Here is a 15905-nt window from a genome sequence, read left to right on the forward strand (position 1 = left end):
TCTAACATCTAAAGAAGCATGCTATTAGCTATTGAACGCGTAATGGAAAGGCACACCTAGTTTCTGGTTTCAACGCTATGGACGATTTCTTAATGTTGATAATTAGCTCAATTAATATCTCAGAATTCATACACAGAATCAGGGCTTTTAATTTGTAATAGAAGCCTTTGCCAAAAAAAAAAAAAAAAAAATTTGTAATAGAAGCCGATGAAAACATATAATTCAAGAAAAAAATGAAATAAAATGCAGTTCCTGCCACTATTTAGCTGGCCAATAATGATAGTTCGGTATGAAACACCATGTAAACAAGGATTTTTCTCTTGAACAAATATGCTCAACGGCTTAATTTACTAATTTAGTTTGTGATCATTTGTCTAACTACCGCAAACATTCTGATGCAAATAATTCGTGTCCAGGAAAATTCTATTTCATGCCAAGTTGCCAACATCTGCTATTGTATGAATGTACATATATTCAGAGCTACTTAAATTAGTTCCAAGTGGTAATTTAAGCGCTTACGTACGTTTTCTTAATCTACAAAGGTTGATACAATTTACCAATGTACAAAAATACTAAACGAAAAGACTAATCCACCATATTATTGTTAGAGAGGAAAGATCCCACATTGGAAAAGTGACAAATAAAATATAACTTATAAGTGGGTGGATCTCACCCAATTGTACCGAGGCCTTTTGTGATTAAAACCCAACACCTATCAGGTGGTTAAGTTGGGACAGTATCGGTACAATGGTGGACCATGGGTCACGCTTGTCGCTGTTTAACATGGTATCAGAGCAGGTCCCTCTCCAATTACGTCTCTAATTATCATGGGCCCGAATTTGGGTTCCTTATATTGCCATCGGAAAAATTCGGATCGGATTGTTACCAAGTGTCCGATGTGGGCCTTGGATTGTATTGACCAAGTCTCTGATATGAGGCTTGTGTCCCAATTTCCAAAGTGGGAATTGGATTAATTAATTTCACGTGCTAACCTAGAGCTAGGTTGCACGTGAGGGGGCGTGTTGGAGAGGAAAGATCACATATTGGAAAAGTGACAAATAAAATATAACTTATAAGTGGGTGGCTCTTATCCAATTGTACCGAGGTCTTTTGTGATTAAAACCCAACACCTATCGGGTGGTTAAGTTGAGATAGTATCGGTATAATGGTGGGTCACGAGCCACACTTGTCGCTGTTTAACATGGTATCAGAGCGGGTCTCTCTTCAATTGCGTCTCCAATTATCATGGGCCCGAATTTGGGTTCCTTATATTACCATCGGAAAAATTCCGATTGGATTGTTACCAAGTGTCCGATGTGGGCCTTGGATTGTATTGGCCAAGTCTCCGATATGAGACTTGTGTCCCAATTTCCAATGTGGAAATTGAATTAATTAATTTCACGTGCAGACCTAAAGTTGCAACGTGAGGGGGCGTGTTGGAGAGGAAAGATCCCACATTGGAAAAGTGACAAATAAAATATAACTTATAAGTGGGTGGATCTCACCCAATTGTACCGATGCCTTTTGTGATTAAAACCCAACACCTATCAGGTGGTTAAGTTGGGACAGTATCGGTACAATGGTGGACCATGGGCCACGCTTGTCGCTGTTTAACAATTATTGCTAATCCACTGCAGAAAGCTAGGATAGACATGCATAAAGTAATGAAGTGTCTTCATATATAATCATTATGGAATATTTCAATACTAAAATTAAGATCAATTTGTTCCAGATGGAACTAAGAAGATACATTATCTCAATAGAGATTTGATGGCATGGGTTGTTTTTTGGTTACATCTGGAACTTGAAGATAATCAAGCACTACAACAGAAATGCTAATTTGCGAGGAACAAATTTGTCGCTGAAAACTGAGATTTCCTCGCCGTAGTGTTTTCGCGAGGAAAATATTTTGGTCACCAGTTCCTCGCGGTAGGGTGGTCAAGAAAAGTTTCAGCGAGAAAAATACTATTTCCTCGCCAATCCCTTTTCTCGATGAATATATTTTTTTCTCGCCGTTATTCTTTAGCTACAATTTTTTTCCTCACCTATACTCATACTTTTTTCTCACTAAAAATTTCTGAAGACCAAAAAATAGTCGTTAAATATATTTCCCGATAAAATAAATTTCATCGCTAAAGTATTATTTCCTCGCTAATGATATGTAAATAATTTAGAAATTATAAATAATAAAAAATTGAAAAAACATTTTCGTCGTTGTAGGTATCTTTTGGCAAGGAAGTCTTTCCTCACTATAAGCAATCTTTAACGAGGAAATTTATTTTCTTCCTTATATGTATCTTGTACGAGGGAAAACTATTCCTCGCTAAAGGTACTCAATGACGAGGAAATTTACATTTGTCGATGTAGGTTATATGGTGTATTCATCGCCAAAGGTACTCAATGACGAGGAACTTTACATTTGTCGATATATGTTATAAGGTTTATAGCGAGGAAATTTACTTTTGTCGTTGTAGGTTGCATTTGCTATAGCGAGGAAATTTACTTTTGTCGTTGTAAGTTGTATAGTCTATAGCGAGGAAATTTACTTTTGACGTTGTAGGTTGTATAGTCTATAGCGAGGAATTTTACTTTTGTCGTTGTAGGTTGTATAACCTACAGCGATGAAATTTACTTTCATCGTCATATATATTATAATCTTTAACGAGAAAATTTATTTTTGTCGTCATAAGTTGTGTATTGTATAGCGATGATATTTATTTTCGTCGTTATACATTCTATAGCCTATAGCGAGGAAATTCTTTTTCGTTACAATTGATTGCTTATTACGAGGAAAATGTTGACAATACATATGGTTTTGTCACCGATTGTTCTCTACCATATTACATGAAAATATTTAAAACTAATTGAAATAGTCAAACCAATAATAAATCTCATAATAATAAAACCAAAGTAACAATCAAAGTGTTTCCTAACATAAGGAGTAACAAAAATAGTCTAAAACCAATAACAAAATCAAGATGATCTAAAAAATTATTTCTCCATGTTTAAGTTCTCTAATAAAGATACTAACTTGATGGATGTTGCCTGGAAAAGTTAGCCATGAACTCCTCAAACTTTTTAGCTTGCTCCTCCAATCTTTGGATCACCTCATTTTGTGCATCAATCTTTTGTTGTTGAGTCCCTACAAGGTGTTGGGTCTCTTGAAGCTGTTCTTGCAACACTTTGTTCTTTTCAGACATTTCATTTATCGACGAATGAGAGACTCTTGATGGTGGAGGTCTAGGGCCAAAACCACAACCCTTGATGTAGCCTGATTTGACTCCGAGGACTTTTGCACAAATTTCATCATCTGTCATTGTCCGAGTTCCATCAGGTTGAGTTGTCTCAGTTCGCATCTTAATCATTTCATCCTACAATAAAAAATATATACAGTTGGATATGATATGCAATTTCTCAATTACAACCTGATCAATTTAATCATATTTAGGGAATTTATATTAATTTCACCTATGGTCATGGTCAAAACATATACATTATAGAACTTTTGTTCATACGTATGCATCATTAACAAGTTACTTACCCACTTTGCTTTTGCTCCCAAGTCCCAACCTTTTTTAGTGCTTTTGTACTCTGTTTCAAAGCGATCAATTGCACCTTGCATCTCTCCAGTCTGTGCTGCCTATTGCATTCAAACATATTCTTTTAACATCTACAAATATATATTGAAGCTATAAATTTATTAACAAAATTATAAATATCTTACAATTTGCTCTTGGTGAGACATAAATGACTTTGACCCAGCTTTGTGGTGATGTGTCAACTTTGACCTATTTATAGCATTCTTCTCTGAACGAATCTAAAAATTATTATGAAATATCAAACAATTAGTTGGAATCTGAATGAAAAAAAAAACTAATATAACAAAAAAGTGAACTGTGTTGAAAAATAGTTAAAAAAATAAACAATATTGTACCTGAAACTTTTCACTAGAAAAACGAGCACAGAGAAACTCCCATTCTTCCTGAGTCTTGACATCATCGTGTTTGTTTTCAATTGCTTCCTCGATTGTTGAAAATTTCTCAAAATGTTTCTTCAACTTATAACGAAAATTACAAAATACAGTCTGACATGTTGTAATTACATATCTCTCGACCCAAGAGAGAGACATGTCAATGTCAAACTTGTTCTGCATATAAATAATTTCATGTCAAACAAAATATTTAATTAAAGCAATCAATGTAAACTTACATTTCAAAAAAACAAACCATCACTCACCGTTATTCTTTTAACCAACTTATCCACTTCAATTTTCGGAATCTTCTTCCATTTTTCCACATTTAGTGGGGCATGGTTTCGAACTGTGAAACCAATTTCATTGGCCAACATTTCAGCATATGGGCCTGTAGGCCTGCCATTTTGTTCGGTCAGAGTGACAGGTATTTTAGCATTCAATTGAGAAAGCACCTTATCTGCATTCACTCCTCTTGTCTTTCCCCGCACCTTTTTTGTTGGACCTTTAACATAATTCTTAATTAATGTACACAAATATTTTAGTTCTCAAAATATAACAATATATATATATATATATATATATATATATATATATAATATTGTATATACCTGTAGGAGGGTCTTGATTACTGGCTGACATCACATTATCATTTTGCTCTTCAGTTGTAACATTTATCAATAGCTGATCATTAGCAGTTTGATGCTGAAGACGTGAACTAATTCTGACCCCTGTCATTATACATATAATTTAGGTATACCCTTCTAATTTGCAATTTTGTATTTGCAATTCATGAAAACAAAATTGCATTTCGCTCTCTTTTCCCTATACTTCTTAGTACATAAATAATTAAAGTGATAAAAATTGAATTCAAGAAGGCTACAATACTACTTACCAGTAGTAGTTCGTTCTGTAGTGGTACCAATAGCAGAATTGAGTCCATCTTCTACAAAATTTTCGCATGGCTGATCAGTAGTTTCCACACGAGAGCGTTTACTCATTGCACTACCTGTTATTACACACACATGTTAAATTAATCAATATGAGTCAAATAAATAAGTTAAATCTAACTTTCTATAAATATTGTTGTAGCAGAACAAAAATTGAAGAATTACCTGAAGTAGAACGAGATCCATTTGGGCATGGCTGATCAGTAGTTTGCACACGAGAGCGTTTACTCGGTGCATTACCTGTTGTTATACATACATGTTAAATTAAATTATTAATTAATCAATCAGCTAAATGAATTATAAACTTATAAAAAAACAAAATACAATACGTACCAGTAGTAGGCTTTTGGATGTTAGACACATTGGAACGGCGCATCTTGTGACTACTATTATAAAAAAATGCAAAATCAACAAATAACAAACTTCTCTGTTAAAAAGTTAGATATATCAGTCATGTGTTAAGAGTCAATTTCAACCCAATTATTATACCCTTTGTGTTGAACTTGGGATTACAGAATCCACCACGAAAAGAATCAAATCAACTAATTATGAAACTAACTCGAAGACACCTCAATCCAAGGAACCAAGTATAAACAATTCACTCGAAACACTTACAAATAACTAGCAATCGACCCGTTATGTAATTGATTTGTTATTGCACAGAAGCAAGTGAGCCACAGATTCCAGTATATGCAAGTTGAAGTGAATTTGGGGAATTCGAAACAGAAACGGATAGAAGAAGAAGAAGAATGGCTAACAAATTTGGCAGCACAGACCTAATTAACTTCCCAATTCCATTCGATCCCAATTCGATCGAACTTTTGTTCTGTTTTTGAAAATAGGACCTTCGTTAATCAAACTATACAATAATTGTGTACAAGGAGGAAGAAAGATGAATCTAGTCTCTATAGAGATGAGAGCTTCAATTCAAAGATGGGAGATGCAGAGAAGGAGGCTGCACCGTGAGAGATAGAGAAGTAAAGAGTTTTCCATCTCTTAGGTTTTATCTCTTAATTGTTTTTCCTTTTTAGATTAGCGCTTTGTTTTCTTCTATTTTTTTAACTTTCCCCGCCTTCGGTAAATGAAACCAAAACATCCCGCTTCTTTCTTCTTCTTCTTTTTTTTTTTTTTTTTCAATATGTCTAAAAATGTGTTTATAAAAATAAAAATGGGTTTAGAGGAGATAATGAGATATCATGTTAAGATGGAGATATCTAGTTAAGGCAGAAATATTTAATCGAGGTGGAAATATTCGCTCGAGGTTGAAAAATCTGGTCGAGGTGGAAATATCTAGTTGAGGTGGGAATATCTTATCAAGGTGGAAATATTCGGTCAAGGCGTGAATATCTAATCGAGGAGGAAATAACTTGTAGAGGAGGATCTCGATAGGATGAAACACTTTAAGGAGGATTTGAGTGACGAGAGATTTGCTCAAGGAAAAATCCGAATGAGGTACAATCTCTTTGAGATACAATCTATTCGAGGCATAATCCCTTCAAACAATAATTCTCTCGAGAGGATTGGAATGAGGCAGAATCAATCAGCGGATTATTAGCTATCTTGATTCGAAACCCTTATATATATATAGACACATACATATACATATACATATACATATACATATAAACCCTTATAAATCTATATTTATATATCATACATTTCAAAGAGCAACCTCTATCAATTCAAAGAAAATGAGAAAACCGACCGTTGGATGTGATTATTACAATAAATTATGCGTGTGGTTAAAAATTTAGTCAATTTCACCATAGTTTCGAACCCGATCGGATTGGTCAACCGTAGTCATTTGTATGTTTTCTTGGTTGACCGATGACGTGACGACTGCGAAACGTGCTTATTTTTTTACATCACGTTTGTAAATATTTCATCGATGGATGTGCTTGGACATAAGATAAAATTTCAATTTTAATTACAAATACGTTGGTCTGTACTAATTTGCCTCCTAAAGTTGTATAACTTATACATTGCATTTAAATTGTTGAGCTTCATTCTAAAGCAAATATGAAGTGGAAAATGAATTTGGAGAAACCAACCGCTCGATGGAGAGATTGTAATGTTTTATGGTGGTTGTAAAAATTTCAGCCAATTTGGTTCTCGTTTCGAATTCGATCAACTAGGTCAAACTTAGTTACTCTTATAAACCTATATTTATATCATATACACTCTAAAGAGCAACCTCTATCAATTCAAAGAAAATGGAAAAACCAACCGTTAGATATGATTATTACAATAAATTATGAGTGTGGTAAAAAATTTAGCCAATTTCACCTTATTTTCGAATCCGATCGAATTGGTCAACCGTCATCACTTGTATGTCTTCTCAGTTGACCGGTGGCATGACGACTGCGAAACGTGCTTATTTTTTCACATCACGTCTGTAAATATTCCATCGATGGATGTGCGTGAACATAAGATAAAAACTTCAATTTTAATTACAAAGACGTTGGCCTATACCAATTTGCCTCCTAAAGTTGTATTGACTTATACATTGCATTTAAATTGTTGAGGTTCATTCTAAAACAACCATGAAATGGAAAATGAATTCAGAGAAACCAACCGCTGGATGGAGAGGTTGTAATGTTTTATGGTGGTTGTAGAAAATCCAGCCAATTTGGTTCTCGTTTCGAATTCGATCAGCTAGGTCAAACTTAGATACTCTTATAAACCTATATTTATATATCATACACTCCAAAGGGCAACCTCTATCAATTCAAATAAAATGGAAAAACCAACCATTGGATGAGATTATTATAATAAATTATCAGTGTGGTAAAAAATTTAGCTAATTTCATCATATTTTTGAATCCGATCGAATCGGTCAACCGTAGTCATGACATATAGAATATATATGCACATATTCTATATAGAAATAATTACAACAAATTCACACTCACACAAAGAGACACACACACACATATAATGATGATGTGGCACACTGAAGATTTCCAAATATATGTGCCGGGCCTTCTAGACATAAACTTGTAAAAGATGTTGCAGATTCCCGTCCAAGCTGAACTGTCTTCACTTAAGTTGCCATAACTCCTTCTAGAAAAGTCGGAATCGCTAACCGTAAAATTCTTCAGAAACTAGACACATGGAGCTTTCCGTGCATATAGTTTACAGCTCCTAATTCTATCTGAGCAGTTCCCAGTAATTCAGCAAAGTTCGGTTCTAGATATGAACTTGTAAAAGATGTTGAAGATTCCCGTCCAAGCAGAACTGCCTTCACTTAAATTGCCATAACTCCTTCTAGAAAAGTCATAATCACAAACCGTAAAATTCTTCAAAAACTAGACACATGGGACTTTCCGTGCATATAGGGTACAGCTCTTAATTCCATCCGAGCAGTTCCCAGTAATTCAGCGAAGTTAGGTGTTCTGCACAACAGTTTCTGTGTTGCAGATTCTCGTTCAAGCTGAACTGCCTTCACTTAAATTGCCATAAATCCTTCTAGAAAAGTCAGAATCGCAAACCGTAAAATTCCTTAGAAACTAGACACATGAGGCTTTCTGTGCATATAGGGTACAGCTCCTAGTTCCATCCGAACAGTTCCCAGTAATTCATCAAAATTAGGTGTTCTGCACAACAGTTTCTGTGTTATTTATATAATATTTTTTGTTTGCGGGTTTTTACGGGCCGGGCCTATGGCGGGCTTTTTGACAGGCTGGGCTTGACTTTTGGCCCTCTGGGCTGGCGGGCCTCCATTGACCCACTTGTTCCGCGGGCTTTTTGATGAGGCCTAAATTATATATATATTTTTTCTTTATTACTTTGAAAAGAGGAACAAAAGATTTCACTCCTACCCCCATGGTGACTCGAACCCATGACCTGGATCTTAAGTAGTGGGTGCTCTAACCACTGAGCTATATATATTTGAAATTGGAAGGTTTTACATAATTTTCCGCCAAACAAATAACGACGAAATCATTATTTCCTCCCTAATGGTTTCTTTTGACGAGGAAATAGTTCCTCATAAAAGACGGACTTTAGCGAGGAAACCATACTTTTGTTGCCCTTGAATTTGGAGGGTTTTACATAATTTTCCGCCAAACAAATAACGACGAAATCATTATTTCCTCCCTAATTGCTTCTTTTGACGAGAAAATAGTTCCTCGTAAAAGACGGACTTTTAGCGAGGAAACCATACTTTTGTCGCCCTTGAATTTGGCGGGTTTTATATAATTTTTCGCCAAACAAATAACGATGAAATCGTTATTTCCTCCCTAATTGCTTCTTTTGACGAGGAAATAGTTCCTCGTAAAACACGTACTTTTAGTGAGGAAACCATAGTCTTGTCACCATTGAATTTGGCGGGTTTTACATAATTTTCCGCCAAAGTAATAACGACGAAATCGTTATTTCCTCCATAATTGCTTCTTTTGACGAGGAAATAATTCCTCGTAAAACACGAACTTTTAGCGAGGAAACCATAGTTTTGTCACCATCGAATTTGGCGGGTTTTACATAATTTTCCGCCAAAGTAATAACGACGAAATCGTTATTTCCTCGTTGAATATTGTTTTCGCGATGAAAACATTCCTCACCTAAGTTTCATATTTCCTCGCTAATAACATGATCATTTAGACGACCAAATTATGGTCACCTTTAGTGATGAACTAAAATATTCATCGTAGAAAGTGGTGTATAGTGAGGAAAATATGTTTCTCGCAGAAAACCTAATGACATTTAGTGAGGAATCGAAATATTCCTCGTAAAAAGTGACATTTACTGAGGAAAATAAATTCCTCGCAAAAAACTTAGTCGCTAAAAAGCCTTTCTGTTGTAGTGAAGGTTAATGTAGCTAAATGACTTTGAGAAAATAATTTGGGGTTCGCATCCAAAATTAATTGGTAATGGATGGAGTGACCCAAAACTCTTATAAGCTCATATGAAAGGTTATATTTTTTCAATGTGAGAGTTATATCTTTTCACATTCTCAACACACCCTTGCATGTGTGGCGATTTCTCAAGCCATACATGTGGACAAGTTATATTGGATGACGATGAGCACGTGGGGTTATCTCTAACTCGCTCTGATATCATGATAAATTAATTTAGAGTTCGCATCCAAAATCAATTGGCAATGGATGGAGTGATCCAAACCTTTATAAGTCCAAAAGAAAAGTTATATTCTTCTAATGTATGTAGAAGTTATATTTTTTCACATTTTCAACAGACTTAACTTGAGCCCTGAGGCTTGAGGGTATCCTTGACGTACAATTATGACAAATTGGAAAATTAGCCGAATAGAATTTGAGCCCTCAGGGTATCCTCAATATGCAGGGCAGAACAAATTAAGAAAGCCATGCACATACATGAACATTTTGATTAATGAGGGTAGAATTGCAAAATTAAGACCCACCAAACTATTATGATATGTATGTATATTTATATAACCAGGCCACTTCATGGTTGTTGCAATGTTGCTTCTTAATGTGCATGCCACCGCTTTTGCCTTTGTGTGAAGACGAAACAATTTTTGGGTGCATAGAGTCCGTAGTTGACTATGTCCCGTAGGGTCTGTCCCGCCACTAAATTAATTAGATTCTCATATGCAAGTCATCTTTAATCTGTTATCCTCTTTCGTAATCTATAAGTTTGGCATAAGTTAATACTTAAAACTTATACGCAAACAACCATTTCTTCATATGCAATTATTCGGAGCCATTGGTATTCCACTAAAGGAGAGTCGACCTACGCAAATATTCTGCTCAAACATTCTATGGGGTGTATGAATTTGGGTTTCAATACGTGTGCTTTGTAAATCCAAGAAGACGTATATAATTCAAAATCATAGATATATATAAAGGTGAAAGTGTTTCCTGCTGGCCAGTAAATAGTTCCTTCAATTTTCAGAATGTACTAAAAATGCACAAAATCCAACAAGCACCACACAAATAATTGTTCGGAAAATTCTACAAAATGTTAACGTATGACATGCATACAATTGCCTTAAAAGTGGTAATTTGAGTCCTCAAAATAGTAATATTAGTCCTCAAAGTGGTAATATGAGTCCTTAAAGTGGTAAATTTTCTTAGTTACCACATGAGTCCTCAAAATAGTAATATTAGTCCTCAAAGTGGTAACATGAGTCCTTAAAGTGGTAAATTTTCTTAGTTTACCATATGAGTCCTCAAAATAGTAATATTAGTCCTCAAAGTGGTAACATGAGTCCTTAAAGTGGTAAAAATAGTTGATGTATGAGAAATGTTAACATACCATAGCTTTACCCATAATTGTTCTCCCAAATAAATACATTAGAGTACAACCAATTATACTATACAGATAGGACATGATCAAAGGCCTGACGTGAACGGAACACCAGTGGTGGGCAGCCACGATCGTCCGGCAATAAGGCTTCCAACGGTGAACGATGTTGCCACATTTGCACTAGTAATGACATGAAAACCAGGCCACTTGACCCTATATCTGGTGGATGAGGCAGGACCAAAATTCTTGTACTCCCCATAATACAAAGTGCTTAGAGCAAAATTAGTTCTTTGCCATTCCAGCCAACCTGCCGGGTCGACCAAGCTGTCAAGGTAACATTTCATGAAGACAACCCGAGAATATTGCATCCATGGCCGGCCCAAGTATGTTTTATAGTAGCGAATCACCGGCTTAAGGTCTGGGGCAGCCCGAACTTGAGAGTTATGGATTGAAATACCCGTGCTTTGAAACGGGTCGTTTCGGGCTTGGGCTGTGATGACATTGACTTGGCCCCATAAGGGTTTTCTTACGTAGATAATGCAACTCTGGAAAACAACAGCAGCATTACCAAATATAAAGTCTATGGTGCCATAGATGTAACATTCTCTGTAGAATTGTCTCTGAGAGTGGACCATGAGAGTGTCTTGGTAGCCTTGGAAGGCGCAACGGTAGAATACTGAAAGGTCGGAGCTGGATCGAAGGGCCACCGCTTGTCCCTTTAGTGCTCCGGCAGTGTTGCTGAATGTGATGCCGCGGGCAATGAAGCCAGGCCCATCAATGCCTATAGTCATATTTTGAACAAAGAACAAAAGTCATAGTTAAGAAAACTAAACATAATAGAGTGAGTAAAGTAATATTGGGTATTAGTTTACAATCTCATGGAAAGCGACTCGACCCTATGTAGTTTGCAATGGTTCATGACTTGCCTGTAACGTTACAATTCCTTAGTCCACACTTAAGTATAATTTCATTAGAATTTCAATGATTTTCAACTAGTTTTGCTTTAGGGGAAATTTAACTTATTTCTAATAATGAGAGAGAGAGATTGCATACCTGCAGTTGCAGAGTTAAAAGTAGTGTAACCTCCTTTGACACTTCTGCCACCTGTGATTATCGTATACCTCAAGCTATCACCAACCAGCATGATGTTAGTGTTGGTGTTGACAACTTCAATGTTCTCCCTATAAACACCTTTTTTGACATGGATAACAAATCTGGTCATTCTTTTTCGCTTTGCCGCCAAATTTAATGCCGCCTGGATGGTCCGAAAGTGGCCCGATCCGTCTTTCGCCACCACGAGGTTAGCCTTGATCGAAGAAGCTGCCAATAGCCTCCTGTCGTGGTTTGAAAGCCAACTGGGATAAGACTCATACCCTTCGTCTGTGGTTGTTCGATTTTCTTTCTCCAGAAGTTGTGAACCAATTGCCAAACTGTTGCTAATAAGCTCGGACACATTGTTGTTGGACGTATAAATAGGGGTTATGAAGTCCGACACGTTCAGTTCCTTGGATCCGTCTCGGCACGTGTGAATGTAGGTGAGGGCGGCGCTGAGCCAAGTCTGTGCATCAAAATTGGTGCAGGTCTCTTTATGCTTGGTGTCTAGGCCTTGCAGGGTGCGGTTGAGCTGGTGGACCGTGTTGTCGAAGAGCTTCAAGCAATCGGTCCACGCAGCCTTTTGGGGATCGCTTTCGCAGTTTTGCTTGAATTGGGAGGCGTATGATTTAGCACTGAGGGCTCTCTCGAGGGCAACCTGGACCATCAGCTTTCGGAAATCGGTGGAGTGCTTCGGGGTGAGACGGTGGGGGTAATGGGACATCCAGTATTTGCATGGCTCCGGGTGAGGGGTTTTGTTGCACCATGTTCGAATGCGATTGGAGGGATGGTGGTGGCTTCTTGATAGGACTGTCTGAAAGAGCAAGGATGAGAAAATGAGTAAAGAGTGTAGGAAAGTTAGTTTCATAGCCATAATTGATGATCAATGAAATGAGTATGAATATGAATGTGAGGGGTATTGAGGTTTTTGAGGGTCTATCTCAAGGGGGTTTGAGATTTCTAGTTTTATGTAAGAGTATCATGAATTAAAAAGAGAAGAAGCAGGCTGGCGCTTGTTTGACATATAGAAGATGACAATTAGATTTTGTAAATATTGTGAAATTGCATGATAGAGTAAGATTGCAAAACAAGATATACCATGTTGGCTTTACGTAAAATTGGGTAGAAAATGAATAAATATAATATATTTCGAAAAATGAATAAATATAATATATTTCTTAACATATATGAAGCAAAATGCATGTTAACATTGTCATAAGGAAGAGATAATGGATCTTAGCATTGAGAGAATGAGGATGATATTGTTTCTTTAAGGGATATTTCTTTGCATACAAAATTAAAATTAAGAATTGCAGGATGATATAATGTTTTACTAATGCAGGCCATTGCAGGGTGTTAATTACAATTAGTGCTATGAAAACTGAGCTGCTGGCTTAGGGTTTTTCTGTGTGGAAAATATCGACTTAGTAAACGATTTGACTATTAATTTGGAATATATCTTCTAAACGTACAGATCCTCATTCCTCAACTACAAAGAACTTTACCAAGAAAATCAAAAGTAGGTAAATTATTTTGGTCACATTGACTATAGTAATAAATTAAGAAACTAAATGCATGGAGTAGACTAATAAAAAACAAGCATATAACATGTTCCGTACGCATGATAGCAATATGTAGTACGAAATTGTTTATGAGAGCTGGGGGATTGAGTAATTTGATCATGGATCATCATCATGTGTAGGTTGAAAGTAACAGTTTCTTGGACGGGAGGAGTGTGAACCATGTTCTTGATTACTCAATATTCAGGCCTTAAGTTTAGGGTAACCCCCCATGTGCTATTCTGGTTAGTTTGTAAACTACGCGAACGTATCTTCTCTTTACGGTTCAAGTAGTTCAACCATGAATATGTATTCATAATGCACTAGTAGCTGGGATCTTATAGAAGCTAGCAATCCATGTTGACATATATTTTGTTGAGTTTTTCAATATTGACTAATGATTTTGTTAATCCATTTATATTCCTTATTGAGATTCTAAGTATACAATGAGAACATCTGTTAAATTTTGTTATATCCAATGAAAGAGGAAAGATTGCATCCAAGACTATCACATAAACTTGTATCTTTCTACATACAAACCAAAAAATATTATAGGGTCGATTAATTTGAATCGTTCAGTGCGATTTTAAAGTTAAGTTGTTATCGTGGGCGAATTTTTTATGATCAAGGACTATGTAGCTATAATAATAGTTATATATATACACATACATATAAGGCCCTTCTAGTGAGAGATTTTTTTTTTTGGCCATTTTAAGAAATTGATTATTTAACCAACTTTTTGATCACTTATCAACATCTCCACCGTCTAGTTGTTAGGTCTATATGAGTAGATCAATTCTGCAAATATTCAGTCAAATTGATAATCGTTAAGACATTCAAAACTGTGATTTACAATTATAAATATGAATGGTTAAGGTTTGACAGATTTGGTTCGTCCATTGATTTAATCTAGTTTAATACCTTAACAGTCACCAATAGAGTCCTAAGAAATGAACGATCGAGATACCGATATGTGAGTGAAAAGTGAGGCCCACAAAGAATCCTTTAAAATAACAAAAATAAATAAAAGATCCCTTAGTGAAAGGGCCATATATATATATATATATATATATATATATATATATATATTTGATAGTGGGAGAGTTTCCAATGAGGACCACTAAAAAGAGGACTTCATGAGAACTTTTTAATCAACGGTTTGGGAGGTCAACTTTTCGATTACATTACTATAAATCAACCGCTAGATGTTTATGTATGCACGAGTAGATCACTTCTGAAAACTTTCTTCCAGATTGTTAATAGTTAAGGTACGTACCGAACAAGATCAAATCAATGGACGAACCAAATCTGTCAAATATGAACCGTTCATGTTCATAAATGATAAATCACAATTATGATTGCCTTAGCGATTTTCAATTTGGTTGAAAAATTACATAAATGATCTACAAATGAATATCTAAACATCTAATGGTTGATTTGCGGAAATATGATTGAAAAATGGATCTCATAAGAAATTCCTCATGGAATTTTCATTTTAATGATCCTCAATAGAAATAGTTACATTTTTCATCATATTTGAAAATTTGAATTCATGAATCATGAGCCTATTTACCACTATCAATCTGTATGTTTTTCTTTTTTGACAAAAGAAGTTGAATATCGAATCGGATCTATTAGTCTGTTAAAAATGTAGCAACAGTAGCACTAACAATGGCATACCATGAACAAAAGATCGATTGGACCTTCTTTGTTCAAATAGACTTATTGGGCATTTAATTAACACACAAAATTCAACTCCATAACATCGAAGAGAGTCCGTCTTGGGTATAATTGTCAAGTAATGTGGGGCGGCTGTGACATTACTGACCTCATAATCTTCCCAAACTAGGAGTGGGCATATGTCGGGCCGGGTCGGTTTAGGGCCCAAACTGTTTCCGACCCAGATTCTTCAGTTGGGCCAAAACTCAAACCGCAACTGACTTTTTTTTTGGTGGGCTGGATTTTCGGTTGACCCGGATTTTCGGATCGGGTCGGGTCGGTTATGGGCTTTTTAAATACTAGCCCAGTTTTCAGAAAAAAAAAAGGAAAGGGCTACAAATTTTCTGAGGCCCAATATTGCAGAATCTGGCTAATGACTCACTTGAC

At 35.9% G+C, this 15905-nt stretch overlaps 2 protein-coding genes across 2 annotated transcripts; both read right to left on the reverse strand.

Annotated features, from left to right (window-relative positions):
* Nucleotides 1–1839: 1839 nt before the first annotated feature.
* Nucleotides 1840–5897, reverse strand: LOC133718483 (uncharacterized). The gene is made up of 10 exons (XM_062145333.1): nt 5536–5897; nt 5254–5306; nt 5086–5160; nt 4866–4979; nt 4582–4701; nt 4237–4475; nt 3935–4147; nt 3725–3817; nt 3542–3640; nt 1840–3371 (listed from the first exon to the last, which is right to left on the reverse strand). The coding sequence occupies exons 2-10, from the start codon at nt 5294–5296 to the stop codon at nt 3027–3029; spliced, it is 1341 nt and encodes a 446-aa protein (XP_062001317.1). The 5' UTR covers nt 5297–5306; nt 5536–5897; the 3' UTR covers nt 1840–3026.
* Nucleotides 5898–11176: 5279 nt separating this feature from the next.
* Nucleotides 11177–13211, reverse strand: LOC133713784 (probable pectinesterase/pectinesterase inhibitor 60). The gene is made up of 2 exons (XM_062139811.1): nt 12202–13211; nt 11177–11929 (listed from the first exon to the last, which is right to left on the reverse strand). Exons 1-2 carry the CDS (start codon nt 13112–13114, stop codon nt 11235–11237), a joined length of 1608 nt encoding a protein of 535 aa, XP_061995795.1. The 5' UTR covers nt 13115–13211; the 3' UTR covers nt 11177–11234.
* Between the last annotated feature and the right edge of the window lie 2694 nt (nt 13212–15905).

The sequence above is a fragment of the Rosa rugosa genome, chromosome 6, assembly GCF_958449725.1.
Source record: "Rosa rugosa chromosome 6, drRosRugo1.1, whole genome shotgun sequence".
NCBI classification, from domain to species: domain Eukaryota; kingdom Viridiplantae; phylum Streptophyta; class Magnoliopsida; order Rosales; family Rosaceae; genus Rosa; species Rosa rugosa.

Bases quoted from the DNA above. Each gene is read 5' to 3' on its own strand.
- LOC133718483 (XM_062145333.1), bottom strand. From the start codon at position 5,296: ATGCGCCGTTCCAATGTGTCTAACATCCAAAAGCCTACTACTG. The intron at 3,641-3,724 runs GTAAGATATTTA...TGAATGCAATAG, and splicing joins TGTCTCACCAAGAGCAAATT to GCAGCACAGACTGGAGAGAT. The intron at 3,372-3,541 runs GTAAGTAACTTG...TTTTTATTGTAG, and splicing joins TGGGAGCAAAAGCAAAGTGG to GATGAAATGATTAAGATGCG.
- LOC133713784 (XM_062139811.1), bottom strand. From the start codon at position 13,114: ATGGCTATGAAACTAACTTTCCTACACTCTTTACTCATTTTCTCATCC. The intron at 11,930-12,201 runs GTATGCAATCTC...ATATGACTATAG, and splicing joins TTTTAACTCTGCAACTGCAG to GCATTGATGGGCCTGGCTTC.